Source organism: Ursus arctos, unplaced genomic scaffold (assembly GCF_023065955.2).
Source record: "Ursus arctos isolate Adak ecotype North America unplaced genomic scaffold, UrsArc2.0 scaffold_25, whole genome shotgun sequence".
Taxonomy (NCBI): Eukaryota; Metazoa; Chordata; class Mammalia; order Carnivora; family Ursidae; genus Ursus; species Ursus arctos.
The window spans coordinates 20,688,184-20,705,333 of NW_026622930.1; the positions used below are offsets into that span (position 1 = coordinate 20,688,184).

The 17,150-nt window shown below is 39.1% G+C and overlaps 1 protein-coding gene and 1 long non-coding RNA gene across 10 annotated transcripts in view; one reads left to right on the forward strand and one right to left on the reverse strand.

The window, feature by feature from the left end:
• STON2 (stonin 2) overlaps window positions 1-6,819 on the forward strand; it is a 173,771-nt gene extending 166,952 nt beyond the window's left edge. For all 7 annotated transcript variants that reach the window (XM_057318736.1, XM_026519395.4, XM_044391311.3 and 4 more), the window contains one exon: window positions 1-6,819. In XM_057318736.1, coding sequence (XP_057174719.1) covers window positions 1-84 — 84 coding nt within the window. In that variant the 3' untranslated portion in view covers window positions 85-6,819.
• Window positions 6,635-17,150, reverse strand: part of LOC113270271 (uncharacterized) — a 23,612-nt gene continuing 13,096 nt past the window's right edge. For 2 of the 3 annotated variants that reach the window (XR_006411722.3, XR_008961496.1), the window contains exons 4-6: window positions 16,991-17,084; window positions 9,849-10,255; window positions 6,635-9,372 (exon numbers count right to left, since the gene is read on the reverse strand). This is a non-coding gene — a long non-coding RNA (uncharacterized LOC113270271). The remainder of the gene's footprint in view (window positions 9,373-9,848; window positions 10,256-16,990; window positions 17,085-17,150) is intronic. The other variant, XR_007190197.2, reaches the window with a different exon arrangement.

The window sequence follows — 17,150 nt, forward strand, 5'->3', positions numbered from 1 at the left end:
GTGGAAATTGAGCAAAAAAAGAGTTTGAAGCCGGACTTTGAAGGAGATGAAATGGAAAATCCCAAGGAGTGTGGGGTCCAGTGAAGAACCCCTATTGTAGGGGGGCCTGACCCAAGCATCATAATGGGATGTCTTCCTGAGCAGCTGGAGTTCAAGGCAGTACCTACCATGGCTACTCCCTGCTGGGAACAGTATACTGGACCTTCCTGTTTGTAGTTACCGATAACCTAACAGGACACCTTGAGGTGATTGCTTTGGAGAGACTCTGATATGCCTGAAACACCTGGTTCCCCTGACTTTTGGAGCTTATTGTCTAATTAAGCCTCCCTCTCTTTGCTCTGTTTATCTCTTAGCACTTGAGTGTGGTTTGTTGTGACTACTGGAGTCAGGAAGAGAACCTTCCACATCAGTGTCGGCAGGATTTCCTTCTGGTGTTCACCTGTCACTTCCCTGATTTTCTAGAAAACACAGTCTTGAGAATCCCCCTCTGTCACACCCTCTAGAAAAAGTTCAGAAGAGGCACAAAACACATTTCCTCTTTGGGTCTACTAGGCTTTTTGTACGTGTCTCCCTTCTTTCAATGTTAACGCTATGCAACAGAAATTTTCAAGACATTTCCCTCCTGGTTTTGGATTGTTTTGATGGAAACACTTTTTCCATCTCTCTAGTCCCGGGGTTCACCACCCTGAGTCACAATAGACAATGGAAAAGAGGCACAACAGGATACTTTTTAATTCTGTGATTAGCCCCACATTCCGCAGAGGGTGGCTATGGAAGGGAAAGCAAAATTGAGCTTATTTTTCTTCATTCTGGGGGAAAAGGGACATTAATTGTAAGATTATATTCAATTCAGGAGACATTTTCGATCTCAGTGAATTCCCAAATTCACACTGAAAAATATAGGTCATTTCCGATTCCTGAAACAAATGGATATATATACATATATATATTTTTTTTTTTTACCTCAGGCATTTGTCAGGAGCATTTGGGAACTCTTTTTATACCTCAAGCCTCTAGACAGTTGCATGTCTCTTTAACTCAGACTTTACAGGAAATATAAGTGGAAAAGATCATTTTAAAAGCTATTTTAAAACTAAGCTTATATGAACTTTTCCCCCAAATTCAGAGTTTGATAATCACAGTGTTGTAACATCTTCAAGGCAGAAGTCTCTAGGGCAGAGATGGGGGAATGCCATATTTTTCTAATGTTGGGAATATTAAGTCCCGATTCCAAGAGTCTGGGACACTCAGTCTTCTTTCCCCTCATGTGTTCCCGTTTACATTCTGTACCTCCACTTCTTACTCACATCTTGGTGTTTTCTTACCATACACGGACCGATATTGGCCATCCCAAAGGGGACAGTTTGCAGGCAGGTTCTATCTGTCTGTTTCTCCCATGAAGAATAGAGTAAGGGGACAAAAATCATGCTTGTCCAATTTGTCAGATGACACAGAGAAATAAACGATATATCCAGTCTCGACTGGCAGATTTAGGATTAATTTATTCAGTGAATATTCATTGAATTAGAACTACGTATCGACGCTAGAATATAGACATCATTACCATTTTTTTTGAACTACCTGAACATAAGACTGAAACTAAAAGGATGAAATTCAGTAGGCATTCAGGAGAAACTATATTCTAGTTGCTTAAATGCATCCCTCGAAATACAGAGTGGTATTACCTAGGTGTGTGTTGATGGGAAGGGTGTTGAAAAGTCCTGGTTTCATAGCAGTTCACGTGGAAATAGGAGTTCAGCGTTGAATCAGGAATGTATCATGACTGTTCACAAAGTCAGAGCATTCAGCCTGTGGTAGCAGAAGCCCAGGGAGCCCTGCATGCCGCATTGGTCAGTTCACATCTGGATGGAGGGCTGAGTTCAATTCTGGGTACCACATTTTAAGAGAGACAATAATAAATTGTGTCCAGAGGCAGGTGACCAGGGTTGTGAAGGGTCTGATGACATAAGGAACAGGGGAATAGAAGAGAATAAAATAATATAGCTGCCTTGAAATTTCTGTTGAGTCATAAAAAAGGAGAGGAATTAGACTTACCCTGTGTAACTTCAGAGGGCAAAAATGGGAACAAAGGAACTTTATAGATGACAGATGTTTGCTCCAACATAAGAAAGAATTTTCTAATAAGAGTGGTTCTAAAGAGGAATAGACTCGAGCAGTAAAATTTCCTGTAATGGCAAATGCCCAAACAAAGGTTAAAATAACCACCCATCCCAGATGCTATGAAAGGGACATTGGCTTGGGGATAGATGGCTCCCAAGATCCCTTGTGCATATAGGTTCATCTCAGTAGTAATAGGACTCCCTAACTCTAGTTGTTTTTTCTTTGATAAGTGGTTCTGTATGCTCTTTGAAATACAGTGGGATTCCCTGGAGGTCTTTGTCAAGTGAGGCATAGCCCTTCCCCTGCTGTACGAGAGGCATATGAGACTCCTCATAGGAACATCAAGATGGGCTGAAGAACTGGCAAAGGTGAAGGTCATTCTGGCACCTTCCCTACCCAAGGTCAGTGCCCGTGCACCCTCTCCAGATCCTCTGCCTCACCTGCCAGCATCGCTTATTGAACCTTTACCCCCCACCTTAGTTAATTCTCATTGCCTTTGTGCTTTTACCTGTTTTTTTTTTTTTTTAAACCAAGGGTTAGGAAAATCCTTTCCATGCTATCCACATTCAGCAAGCAAATTATTATTAATTTTAAAAAACCCATCACCTTGATTTCATCAAATTTGCTTTCCCACTACTATTTTTGAGAAACTAATTATGGGTAGCATTTAGGGGTTTGGGGAATATAATACTATATATTTTTAGACCTAGTGTTTTGTTAATAGGCCACATAGAAAACACAGTTAGGCAAATTACTTTTTGGTGTGCGAATCCTAAGTTTGCCTCTCTGGACCTGGATTGTGTGTGTGTCGTCACAAAAAATCCTTGTCTATGTTATCAGTAATGTGAAAATATTAAAAATAAGTTCATTTTACCAATACATAGTATTACTATTAGAACATAAATTAGATGTCACATGATATTAAGAGCTATGCTTTCTTTTGAGTCTGGTGGCTTGCTTTGTGACTTTATTGTGAAAGAGGATAAGAAATGTACTCGTTACAATAGGTCAAACAAGAAGTTAGATATTTTGTGGGAAGGGGGCATTAAACCCCCTTTGCCACTCTTGTAAACATAATACTAGTTATTTCTTATCAGAATTTTGCATTTCACTTATATTAAATATTATCTGGACAACTTTTTTTCTATTTGGTTCTTTCCCTGCTCTCAGCATTCCTGCATTATTGGCAGGACTCAGAACTCTTGAGAACTTTTTTTATGTAATATATTTCTACTTGAAATGGGAGTAATTTCTATTCAAATCCAGTGGGTGAGAGCAAAAGTTTGTTTCCCTAGAAATTAATGCCCCCAAGAAAGATGATCCATGATGGCAAAGAATGTATCTTATTCTTTGTTTTCAGGACCTAGGACAAAGCTTGGGAGTATAATAGGTTTCAGCCACTTTAAATCCTTGCTGATAGGACAAACATATATTAATGAAATAAAGGGAAATTATTAGGGGGGCCTGGCTGGTCAGTTGGTAGAGCATGCAACTCTTGATCTTGAGGTCGTGAGTTTGAGCCCCACATTGGGTGTAGAGCTTACTTAAAAAAAAAAAAAAAAGAAATGATGACGTATTCAATAAGTTTGCTGAACGAACACTGACCCTGAAACTCTAAGATACTTAACCCTTACTTGTCAGCAGATACTTCTATTAAAGCAAGCAAGCATGCTGTTTCCTGGAAGACTTAAATTTTTTTGTATTCCTGCTTCCCCTGTCAACTAATGATAACTGTCAGCACTTACCTTTCAGCTGAATTTAAAGTACAGTTTACCTTATTCATATTGAAAGCCATTTTTGTGCCCAGAATACAATAGCACAGATGCTATCCATAGTGAAGATTATTGACTCAATGTTGTTCCTGTAAGCCAGACAGATTTTGCCCGTTTGAATAGCCAGCAGGAGAAGAAGGCGCGGCCCGTCTTGGTGTGCGAGGTCCTTGTTTTCCCCAATGTTAACCACTGACCAGTGTTACTGGGTACTTCCTTTGTCACCCTAGGAAGATGGAGGTCTGAGAGAATGAAACTCATGAAATGAAATCATGATTTCACAGCTGCTTTTAGTCTCATTATAAGGTTAAGTGGTAGGAAAGCACAGGATGATCTGAATTTTTTTCTTAAAAGCCTTGGGAATATTAAATTAATTTGAGTAGGAAGCACTGCCACCTAGCCTACTTTTAGAATTCTCCCACTTGGGGCTGGTAACTTTAACTCTTCTGCAAACGGTGATAATAGTTAATTCTAGCATTTCTAGAGTTTAGGTCATGTTAAGAATGCAATTTAACAGAAAATTTGAACAAAATTGACCCAAAAGATTATATCCACAAAAAAATATCACCTAGTATAAGCAAATCATCTTTAACACCTTCTACCAAGTCCCATCCAAACCATGACCACTCTTTATATAAAATTAGTCATGGCATTCTCACCAAGTTTTAAAGGTGTTTTCTAAACATTACCAATGTTGAAGTGCCAATTCCCTACAAATTACCATTTCTTCATCATTTCCTAATTGTGCTATTTATGAATGAAACTTGCTTTGGATATTGTGACTTGTATTTATCTATTTAAGGAATTAAAAGTGAACAAGATGTAGAAAATAAATGTATCAGTAATATTTTCCCATGTGTTAACTAAAAGAAGGACTATGGAATTTTCACACTTCTTCTAGTGTGCCTTAGCAAATCTGCTCGTGAGTCTAGTCTTTTTTTGTTTTAAAAATTGGGAAAACAAAACAAAACAAAGCACATGTATCTCTGAACTTGCAATTCCAGGTCTGTAAAGACAGAAATTATCCATAGTAATGTGTTTGGTGCCTGCACAGAGGCAAATAATAACTGTATATAATGAAAAGCTATAAAAGAACAGACTTAAAAATTAGAATTTCAGTATGGAAAGAGAGAGTGTAGAGAGGTGACAAATACAGCACTGGCCACCAAACCTCAAAATACTTGAACTAGAGGGCATCCCTTAAAAGTAAGGAGCTCTAGGAAAAATAAAAGATTATGTACCAGGGAGAAACAGAACGATTTCAGTTCAACAAATGTTTATCAAGTGTCAAAAGTTCTGTGCTATCACCCAGCTTCCCTAAAGGGAGGTAAGGTCAAAGCCAAGGACACTGAGAATTGTTGATGTGAAGTCATTGGAGGGAGTGCCCTTTACCAAGGAGAAATTAGGGTTTCTATGAAGCTTTGAAGGACATAGTCATGGAGACAATCACCATGTGAAATAACTTGCTATTTTCACAATTGGGTCTCAGTAACCTCAGCTAAAATAGTGAGAAAGCTGGATTAATGGTCCCCTTAGGTCCCTGCCAGCTCCAGTTTTATGGATTATTTTATAAAAGATCCTTTGGTGCCATTGTCAGTGATACTTCATGTCAGTAGGACTCTTCATTACAGTCTTAAGAACCAAGATCAGCTGGACCATCCTTTTCTTTTTCGTGTCTCTACCCTTTACTGTCTGCCCGGACAACAAACAGAAAACTCTGCAGCCCTCTATTTTGTAGTTGGAGGATCAAAACTGATGGTGATGGAACACTGCTCTGTAAGTTCCACCAGCATCACCCAGCTCAACAGTGGTGTGAGTGTGATGAGAAACAGACCAGACAGGGCTCCGAAATGGATGGTAGGATTTGGGGATCACTTGAAGCAGAAGTAGGTCTAACCCTCCCAGGTACTGAGGGGCCACATTAGGATGATCTATGATTTATAGTCATGTCCTTGTACACAAAAGACTGCAGAAATTGAGGGAGGAAAAAAATGCTCTGTAAACATTCTGGGAGCAAGGGTCAGTTCTCTGCATCCTCGCTGTCTATTAGTAACATGAAAACGTAATTAAAATTTTTTTTAAACATCCAGAAGCTACAAAATACCATCTCTTTTGTGGTATGTCGTGTTAGTATGATTTTAGTTACTTGTACTTAGAATGGGGTCAAATATAATGGCTCTATTCTAACTGGACAGAGCAAGGAATTCCAGCTTCCTCTTCCTGGTCAGTCCCATGCTGTGCCTCAGATCAAACCCTCGAGGCTAGTCATGGACACCATCTAGCCACCATCGTCTTGCCTCCATGTGCTTCAGGATCAGCGTCCCCAGGCAGTATCTAATGCGAGTTCTGGGAAAGCAGATGTGCACAGATCCTGACAGCAACCCTTTGGACCAAAGGGCTTAAGGGTTTTGAAGTAGGAGGTAAAAGAAGAAGATGGTGAGCTCCTCTGACCCTAAGCCAGTATTCATTTGACCGTTGTGTTCACCGGCCAACAGAACCTGGAGAAAACTTCAGCATATGCAAGAAATTAAACAATCAGTGTTTTGGCCAGGGAGTGTGATAGAGGAACTCTCCCCCTCCCCCTCCATTTTTGTAATGTCCATCAGCGAATTTCAATCTTGTCAGGATGGATGGACCCAAGATCCAATGAGTGATTCAGCTGATCCAAGGCTTGTATTCTCCTTCCTTCATCATCCATCCTCATTTGATGTAACTTCTTGTACTAGTGTGATTAACTTTATGTAAAACCAGTTTACTTTTTTTTTTTTTTTTTTAAAGAAAAAGAATATGTGCCTATGTAATAAAGTCTACACACTGGCTAACTTTATGGAGGTGAGGTTTTGTTTGTAATTGTTCTGATTATCGTCTGTAATACTCTTTTTTTTTTGAGCTATGAAAATGAGCTATTAATAAAAATTTTTAAACAAAATCTGTTACTATGGAAGATTGAATGAGGTGAGGCATAAGGAAAAATGTTTGTTATAAAGAAGGCCCATAACGCAGTTAATACAGTTAATGATCGTAAGATGATGAGTTAACAAGTGACACGTTAACGACTGTTTATCCTAGTTTATCTCATATATAGTTTAATCAATTCAAGAGATATTTACTGTGTTCCTATTTTGTGGCCAATTCTGTAAGAAAACAAAATTATATAATCTTTAAGGTTTTCTTGGCGATAAGTGCATACACATATAAGTGAGAAATATAAGAGTACGTAATCAAATACCGTATCTGCAGTGTGTTCCTGGCATATTGTCAGCACTCAGCTAATAACTGTTTGATCAATTGATGACTCCAAATGACTAATGTCAACATAAACTCAGATGGGAAAAAAAACCAATAGGCACTAGAATACTTGGAAGGTTTTCACGGGAAAGATGACTTTTAAGTGAGACCTGGAGGTCTCAGTGGCAATAGGAAGGGAGTTTAGCACTGGGAAGAGTCAGGTGTCAAAGTGGGATGCTGGATGAGTGGAAGGGGAGCCTGACCCGAGTGAAGGGCTCGTGCACATCAGAAGGTAAGTTTGGTAGCGAAGCCAAGCTGAGGGAGGGCTTGCATCTTGCCTGAGGTCAACTCAACCCAGTAAATGCTATGAAGCCATTTTAGAATCTTACCAATAAGGCACTATTCTAGAAAGACTCATCTCTCTACAATGTGCTGGATATTTTTGGACTAGAGGAAAGCTTTAGGGCAAAGAAAATCAAGGGTTTTTTGTTTTTGTTTTTGTTTTTTTAGTAAACAAGGAAAGAAAGAAACAGCTTTTTGTTTTTAGTCCAAATAGGCCATGGACATCTTACTGCAAAATACAATGATCTGTAAGTGGCCCCCTGTCATTGAGAGAACTCTGTCCTGAATAGAACACAGAATTGTATAGCCTAGCCAGTATGAAATTAACTGATATTAGTAGCAGTGCACAGAAGGGTTCATGGCCAAAAACAGCATAAAGTTTTCTTAGCTGAAGAATAATATACTCCTTCCCCCTATTCTTTCATTGCTATCTGCCCAGAGTCTTCTTGAGCAAGTTTTGAGACCTGTCTGGGACCCACACTGGCACAAGGTTTCAGCCTGCTAAGGTCCCCTTGTACTTTAATATTCAAGTGGAATAATATTCAATAATATCCAAGTAGCTGTTTGAAGCCAAGTGTGCTTCCTAGTATTCTTCAGGATTTGTGGGAAGAGAAGTTGGGAATGAGAGGAAGTGAAGATGAGAATTTAAATGTCCTCAGTGCCATTCGTCAGCTCTTTTCCAAACTCCTCCCACCTCTTTCTTGATCACCTCTTACTTTCCTCTTTAACCTCCATGCTGGGCCGCTTTCTCTATTCCCAAAACATAACAGGAGTTAGCATTTATGTGGCGCTTATACCGGCGCAACCACGTGTACTAAGTATTTTAGATGCATTCATATTTAATGAAGGCAGCCCCTCTCTCCATTCTGCAAGGTACTGATAATTCAAGGCTGATGGTACAACTGACATTTATCGAAGGTTAGCAATTAATAGTGAGTACAGCACAAAGCAGGAAAGTACTTAAAACTCAATATCAGACATCCCTGCTCTTAAAGTTCACTGCTCACACCCCACAGAGGGAATCCTTATTAAACATCTTTCTCCCTCGCCTCTAGCCTGAGTAAATGGAGCCAACACCTCAAGTCCCCAAACTGTGTTCTCCCTGACTGCCAAGGGAAAACTGAAAAATTCTTAAAATCTCATGTTAAGTGGGGATTAAGTTCTCAAGTCAACACTCCTGGAAATCAAAGTGCCCATAAAATGAAGTAGACTAAGGCATAAGTCTTCCTTAATGGAAGTTGCCCTATGACCCTCAATTAATTTTTCAGTTTCTTCATTGAGAATACTGACAGAGTCATCACCGCCCCAAATCCCAGTCACCTGAACAATGTGTTCCAGTTCATGGTCAATGTGGGGAAGCCATTAAAATGAGTCACAATTATTTCCTGAGTTTTACCAACATGCATTGACTGTTTCAGGCTTGACGGCATCTTTTCTCTGCCTCACAGACCCACTGAGTGGAATGGCAGACTAAATAACTTGAATGGAAGTATAATGAGTCTCCATTATAGTTCACTTTCTTATGCAAAGCAATTTTTAGTTCCACTCCATTGCATCCTGTCATGGACCCATTGAAGGATCTTTCCAAACCAAAGAGAAGTGTATCCTAGATCTCCAAAAAGAACTTACATAAACTCACGTTTTTTTTCTTTAGAGGTCTAAAAAAATTACAGATACTATTTTTAGAAGAACTCAGCTGAAAGACATGTACTTTCCTTCCCCACGCAGTCTAGGTCAACAGAAGGGAATGAGATAAAATCTTTTACTTGTAGAAAGCAAACCCCAGGGGTTACATTTTTTTTTTTTTTTAAATCTTCCTGCATCTCCCTCACCTCTTCCTCTTCTTTTCTTCCTCTCTCTTCTTTTCACTAAATGCTGTAAAATCCTGAGAGCCTGGACGAGTGTGGTGGCACTGGCGGAAAAAAGGAACATATTTCAGAGACTGATAAATGGTCTCCAATTATTTCTTTCCACTTTGAACTCTTTTTGAACAAATTGCACAGCTCATCTGCTTCCTGTTAACAGTTGCATGGTGCCTTTTAATGTTTTTTATTTATTAGGTTTATCCTCCTCGTTAAAAAGCAATCACTGACTAAAAGAATTGGTCTTCTGGGCATGCAACAAAAATGCACCGAAAGCAACAGGAATTAGCAGACAGCAATCAGCATACTCTTATCTATGCTACTCTGCCACCTACAGGAAGGTTGTGAGTGGGTCACCTCACTTTCAGGTGACAGCAATGACTGACATATCTCCAAAGTCCTCTTCTTTGGAATAACTGCTAATACAGTAGTCATTCAAGAATGTTTTGAAACAACCATTCTGTGTTCTATTAGGTTTGAAGGATGCAGAAGTAAATGAGATATGGTCCACCCCCTTCAGAAATACCTTATTCAGAAGATGGTTTTGATACCAAATGCATCATCAGGACCCAGGGCAGCACATTTGACAACTTCATTTGAGTTACAAAAGGGCATCCCACTTTCTGCGCTGAAAAACCCCACATCAGGACATAGCGAATACTGCAAGTAGATAGGGCACGCGGTTTCACCTCCACGGTCTCAGAAGAGTCCTTCTGTGCAGTATAAAAACTACACACTAGTATGTGGCATCCTCAGTTCTATAGCTGGTACCCAAATCATGAGCTTACGGAGATCTAGTTTTTAAAAATAGACATGAAAGGGGAGCCTGGGTGGCTCAGTTGGTTAAGTGTCTAACTCTTGATGTCAGCTTGGGTCTTGATCTTGAGGTCATGATTTGAAGCCCCTTGTGGGGCTCCTCGCTGGGTGTGGAGCCTACTTAAAAAAAAAGGTAAAAATAGATATTAAATATCTGGAGCCTAGAAGTTATGAAAACATAAATCCATACATAAGGAAATACAGAAGTAGTAACAAAGTTTTAATATTTCATTTTAATCCCCGTATCTGTGAACATAGGAGAGATGAGCCTACAAGAAACAACAAAGATGATGTATAAAGGGTTTGAAGGGAAAAAAAGAGGAGCCACAAACGGAAAACCAAAACCAGCGAAGAGGGGATGGTTGAAGGACCTACACTAGAATGAGCACACCCTTCATCTTGAAACTTTAGGAAAAGGCGATATGTATATTTTAAACAAGCACATGCAGAAATGTTCCTAAGAATGGCTTCAGGGAGCTGTGCTACATTGATACATGCTATGCAGCAATGTATTTGCAAGACGTATTATGCACTTAGAAAGTTGCATTTGTCACGTCACTACAGACTATTCTTGTCCACTCCCTGATATTATCATCATCGTCAACAAAAACAATAAATGTTTGGGGAATTCTTAAGATTATCAAAATAATTGGTTTTAGCTAAGTACATTAAAAAGTTTAAATATTGTCATTCTTGCCCTCAAAAAGAATTATATACAGCAAGATAATGTATAATGCAAGGTATATACAAAGAGTGCTAAATGAGTGGCACTAAAATGACAGATTTTAGAAATTTGGGGAGGAATTCAAATGAATTATTGCAATCAGGGAAAAGATCTGGAGAAGGGATGTGTTTTGGGCCAACTCTTGAAGGAAAGGGTACAACTTCAAAAGGCAAGCAGGCATGGTGAGGAGGGCAAGTGCATAACAAGTAGGGGGAACACCGTTATGTAAGCAAAGTAGGCAGAATTAAGTATAAATGGTGGATTTAGATATAATCAGTATGTCTATTTGATGAGAATAGTAGAAATAAAAATGGCTAACTATAACAGACTATATTTTCCAAAATAAATGCAATAAAAAAGCAAACTTCCAGTCCCAGATGCTCTTCCAGAACCTTCCAGCCCCCATCAAATTGTGGAGTCTATTTCCCCACCCCTTAAATCTGGGCCTTGAACGGTGGTCTTAAGACTGCTCCAACCAATAGAGCACCGTGGATGTGATGCTATGTGACTTCCAAGGTGAGGTCATAACAGGATGCAGTTTCTGTCTCCCTCTCTCTTAGTTCACTCACCTTTCCACCCTGGCTACCATGTTTGTGGGAGCCCAGGTCATGTCCAGGGGCTACATGTAGGTAATCCATTCAACAGTCTTAGCTAAGGTCTCAGCTGACAGCTGGAATCAACCAAGACACATAAGTACATGGAGATTCAGATGATTCCACCCTGCAGACTTTGAGTCTTCCAATGGAGGTACCCAATGTCACAGAGAAGAGACAAGCCATTCCTGCTGTACTCTGTCCAAATTCCTGATCCTCATAATTCATAAGCATAATAAATAATTGTTTCAGGCCAATATGTTCTGGGGTAATTTGTTACATAGCCATAGTAACTAGAACACTAACATTAATTAATTACCAGATGCCATGTACCATGTTTGATGCCTTATATTTTATATCGGTTAGCTATTTCTGTATAACAAACCATTCCCAACCTCAGTGGCTTAAAACAATAGTTCCTGCTTCTTAAAGCTCACTTATCTGTGGTCTACTGAGGATTGGCTGACCTAGGCTGGGCTCGCTTATGTGCTTAAGTGTTGCCTGGGAGCTCTGCCCTAAGCCTGGGCTTGGCTGGGGCATCTTAGTTAGGGCAGATCCACTGTATGTGTCTCTTATCCTCCTCTTGGAACTGACAGGCTTGCCTGGGTATGTCATTTTCATGGAGAGGCAGGAGCACAAGAACAAGAGTGGAAATACTTAGGCTTCTTAGGGCCTAGGTCAGACATGGCACACCATTGCTTCTACCAAATTCTATTGGCTAAATGGGCTCACATGACCAGGCCCAGATTAATGTGGAAAGAAAACAGACTGTTTAGTATTCTTCAAAGTCATAGGCAAAGGGAGTACACATAGGGAGGGGTGAAGAATTGAAGCCATTCATTCAATCTATTGCATAATTATCAAATAAGTACCATTACCATCCCCATCCCATTCATGTCATTGAGAAACTGAAGCACATAGACTTTAACTAATGTGAGTTAACAGAGTTCCTGCTCCTGTGGCTGTCTCATCATTGCAACTGTCCAAGAGCCCAAACTCTCAGAAGATAACTTTGCTTTTTAGGTGCTAGATCTCAACTAGCTACAAGAGTGCTGGGTCATCCATGCTTCCCACCTTAAACCAATTCCTGACCTTCCTCTAACTGGACCTTAGGACCACTGTGCCAATATGTGTTTCCATGAGCCTCAGGAACTGCTAGAAATCCCAAATCTTTTCACTCATCACCCCAATTCATCCACGAATACGTCTCCTCTTGCACTCCTCCCTAGCTCCCTGGACACTTCCTGTTCCTCTAAGACTCAAGGCCTGTCATCAATACTCTTTATCTTTGACATCCTCTCTGGACAGTCCCTTCACTCCCATCTGCCTTCACTTCCAACCCAACTGAGACACTGTTATCCCCTTCAGGGCACATGCTCCCACTGCCCTGCAGTCCTTGCAAGAGGATGTGTTGTTTTTTCTTATGCCATGTATCTGTGAGCTTGAAGATGAGAGAGAAGAGTGGTATCCTCTTTGCTTCATAAATCATTCTCCTTCCTCTTCAAAACTTAGATCCTATGGAGTTCATGCTATCAGACACTACAACCACAAATATTGCTATGTCCTTGATCTTCAAGCTTAATTTAGCTTATTTTGCAAGACTAACTTGACCTGGGTTATTTCTTGATTGTGTGTCTGGAAATCATAAGCAAAACTTGAATTGGTTCCCAAGGTTAATATGAGGTCCAATTCCCTCACAGACCAATTCCCTATCATTTAAGAAAACTCTAGTATTATAACCAATCACTGTGAAGTATAAATAATCACAGCCTTCCCACTATATAAACTACCCCTTACAGAAGCCTCATTCCATGTTTTGGTTTGAGTGCTCCCAGTTTGCAGACTGTATTTTGGTGTGTGCACAATAAACATTAACGAATTACTACTTGGTCATTCACTGGTTTTCTGTTATTTATGACCTTTTGACAAGAGTCACTCGCTGAGGCCCAAGGCACGTGGCTTACTCTAGGAAGATGTTCCAGCAATTGCCCACATCACCTCTTATGTGCATTGGATCAAATGTAAGCACAGGGTGACACTTAGCTGCAAAGGAAGCTCAAAAATGTAACCCCTTGCTGGGCAAGACCAGCTAACATGCAGGGAACTTTATTACTAAAGGAAAGGGGAAAATGGATATTTGGGAAAAGTTAGTGATCTCTGTCACATTAGTTAAGCCTCTAACCTATCCACTCTACACCTTCCCACAAGTAGCTAATACCAGAGAAAAGCATCACAGCCATATTGATTCTTATCCTAAATCTCAAGAAAGCCATTGATTCTCCATAACAACTGTATATACTTTTTAAAATACCTTTGATGTTCTGCCTGCAAAAAAATGACTATTTCATATTTTCTCCTTTTTTCTCAAACCTTTAACAATTCCTTCCCACTTTTCACACTGCACTCTCAGCTGATAACTTACCCTTGTATTTTATTGAAAAAATGTTAATCACAGGAAGTTCCTTTGCTTCCTACCATCAAATCTATCAACTTACCTACACATTTCCACCATCAATTCTAACTTTCCTTGTTCTCACCCTCTCTCCTTTTACAGTATATGGAAGCTTTCTGTTCCCAGCAAAGATGAACACCTCCCTTTTTGCTCTGAAGCCTATCCTTACTGGCCTTTCTCAAAGAGTGATGACTGTAATAACAGGCAATTTCTTTTGTATCATTATGTTTTTTATTTTCCTGCTGACTATTCCCAGAAATAGTCTCTAATAAATCCCACCTTCAAAAAAAATCATTTGAGGAAAGGATTCTGGGAAGTTGGTGGAGTAGTAAGCACCAGGAATCTGTCTCCCCACCTAGACATTGATTGCATTGGCAGAATCTGATAAACCATGTTGGAACTCTGGAGTCTATGGAAGGCTTGCAACTTCCAGGCAAAGGCTTGGATGGTAAATTGCAGTTAGTTTCAGTCAATGTCAGCTCTTAGCACAGCTACCCATCCCCCATCTCCCAGCCCTGTGGCAGGCAGCCCTGCACATACTCCAGAAGCAGCTTGTGTGCACTCACAGGAGCCACAGTAGACACGAAGGACCCTGTCCTCCCAACACAGGGAGTCTGTGCTCTGACTGCTAATTGCTACTTCTGATCATGGATATACAAAGCAAGGTTTACTGGAACCCTTTTCAAAACATATGATGAATCTTTCTATCTCTACTCTTCTTACCTGGATTTCTACAAATGCCTAACATAAAATATTCTACTTATTTATCTTGTCTGTTGTCTGTTTCACCAGTCTCATGAGCTTCATGAGTAAGGGAATTCAGTTTGTTTTGTCTTATGCTATACACTCATGGCTTAAAATAGGGCCTGATGCTCAATAAGTATTTATTGAATGATTGGAAGAAAAGTCTAGTGGAAATAAGACATGCAAAAATTGAATTATAATACATTGTTTTAAATGGCAGTATGTACAAAATTTAGAAAGGAGAGTATTTCCAGACCTTGGGAATTAGAGACAACTTTAGTCTTTCTTTTTGGATGAAAGAAAAATAAGCCAAGAACAGAGAACATTGTAAAAATATTTGTCTTAATATTCCTTTTAAAATGTACGTTGAAGCACAGTACACAAGTAATTATATAAAATATTATCACTTTCCAAATAATTTATAAATATATAGAGAAGCAATGCTGGGGGAAATAATGGAAGGAATTAAAGCTTCTAGGAGCTGGATTTCTCTAGAACGGAAAAAAGGTAAGTGGAGAAAGACATTGTTAAATGTGTGATGTGAAGAAAGATACAGAAACAAATTTTTTAAAAATTCCTTTTTCTGGAGGAATGAGAATGGAGATGGTCTCAACTTTACAGGACAGCTATGTGGGACCTGGATAAAGTCAGAGAGATAGTGGGGGCAACCTATCATGGGTAGCTTGTGACTATCGATCAGTACTTAAAATGTAGAAATCCCAAGACCCATCAACTCCATTCCTAAGAATCTATCCTACAAATAATAATAGCAAAAGTGTGTAACAGTATATTCAGAAGGACATTGTTGCAGCAATGTTTAAAATAGCTCAAAAGGAAACAGCCTAACTATTCCATCGTGGACCTACAGAGGTGCCATTAAAGTCACCTGAGACAGTGTGAAATTTACTGGTCTAGAAAGAGGTCTGTGATATACCGGGTCTATGAAAAAGGCAAACTGGAGCGCCTGGGTGGTGCAGTCAAACATCCAGCTCCTGGTTTCGGCTCAGGTCATAATCTCGGGGTTGTGAGATTGAAACCCATGTTGGGCTCCATGCTCAGCATGGAGTCTGCTTGAGATTCTCTCTCCCTCTCACTGTCCCTCCTGCTTGTGCTTTCTCTCTCTCTCTCTCAAATATATAAATAAATCTTTAAAAAAAAGAAAAAAGCAAATTGTATATAAAATTTAAAGCATGATTCCTTTTTGTAAAACACGAAGTGTACTCATATTTATCTACATATATATATATCCAGAGATGCTTTGTGGGCATAAGAAAAAAACACATATGTGTTCAAAAAGTATGATTGGAAAGACAGAAATACATGGGTTTCATCTTCTATTTTATATAATTTTTATGTGTTGGCTTTTGGTAATTTAACTTTTCTTGTTTTGTTGTTGTTTTTCCTCACCAGTAAAGTATTTTTTGAATGTCACGATTGGTTCAGGAAAAGAAATCAGAGGGCTAAATATAGAGACTAAGAACATACTGAGATTTTGAAAATGGTCTGTATTTGATAATCGTTATCCAGTCACATTTTTAAAAAGTCAGACAGAAATTCCGATTTGATTTTTTAAGCCAATATTGGAAGCATGCAAATATATTAAGGGCACTGAAAAGAGGCTATGTTTGGTATTCTGGAACTATTGTATTAAAAAGAAAAAAGAAAAGCAAAGGAACAATAATGGAGACAATGAGAGGCAAGAGGGAGGGAGGGAGAATGGAAGGTAAGTTCAGGGCAAAGGGGAGATAGGAAGAAGGGATTTGCAATTGATTGTATTGTTCACTAAAATTAGCGAAAATTAAGAAGCGATTATGTAATGAATTCTATCCTTGGAAAATAAAACGATTGTTAGTGATAAATATCCCTAAGGAGTTTACAAAATATATGAAGAAGAAATGAAACACCACTCTAGGGACTGTGGTTTCCTAGGTCTGTGTTCTATCTGGGCTCAGGTGTATTTTGTCCTCGTGTGGCCAAATAAAGTATTGATTGTCTTTTATCACACACTACAATACATCTAAAGGCTGAAAAATCTATCATTTCAATTTAACATTTATTGAGGAATGGTAATGCATTCTACACTTGACAAATGAGCAATTATATCTCTTGACTAGAGATTTATATAAGGCCTCTAGTTTTAAACAGTCTGAGTCATTTCAGGAAATAGATGAGTTTCAACAGATTTAGAAACTGAAATCAGTTATTCAAATGATTAAACCTCAAAGAGACTGGTGAAAAATTTACTAATTCAGAGTGTAGTATGTGTTTCTTCTCAAACTTGGAATTGCTTCTTTCTTTGATTCTAATTTTACAGATAGAAAAAAATAAAAAAAACCCACCTTACATGTCCAAGAGAGAGATGGCTTTGCTTAATTGGTGAACTCAGTTCAGAAGTATGTTCTAATTCCCATTTGCTCCACTGCTCAACACGATCTAGACAAAGACATAATGGAACCCATTTAATTTTCTGTACCATCATTATTATTATTGTTGTCATTG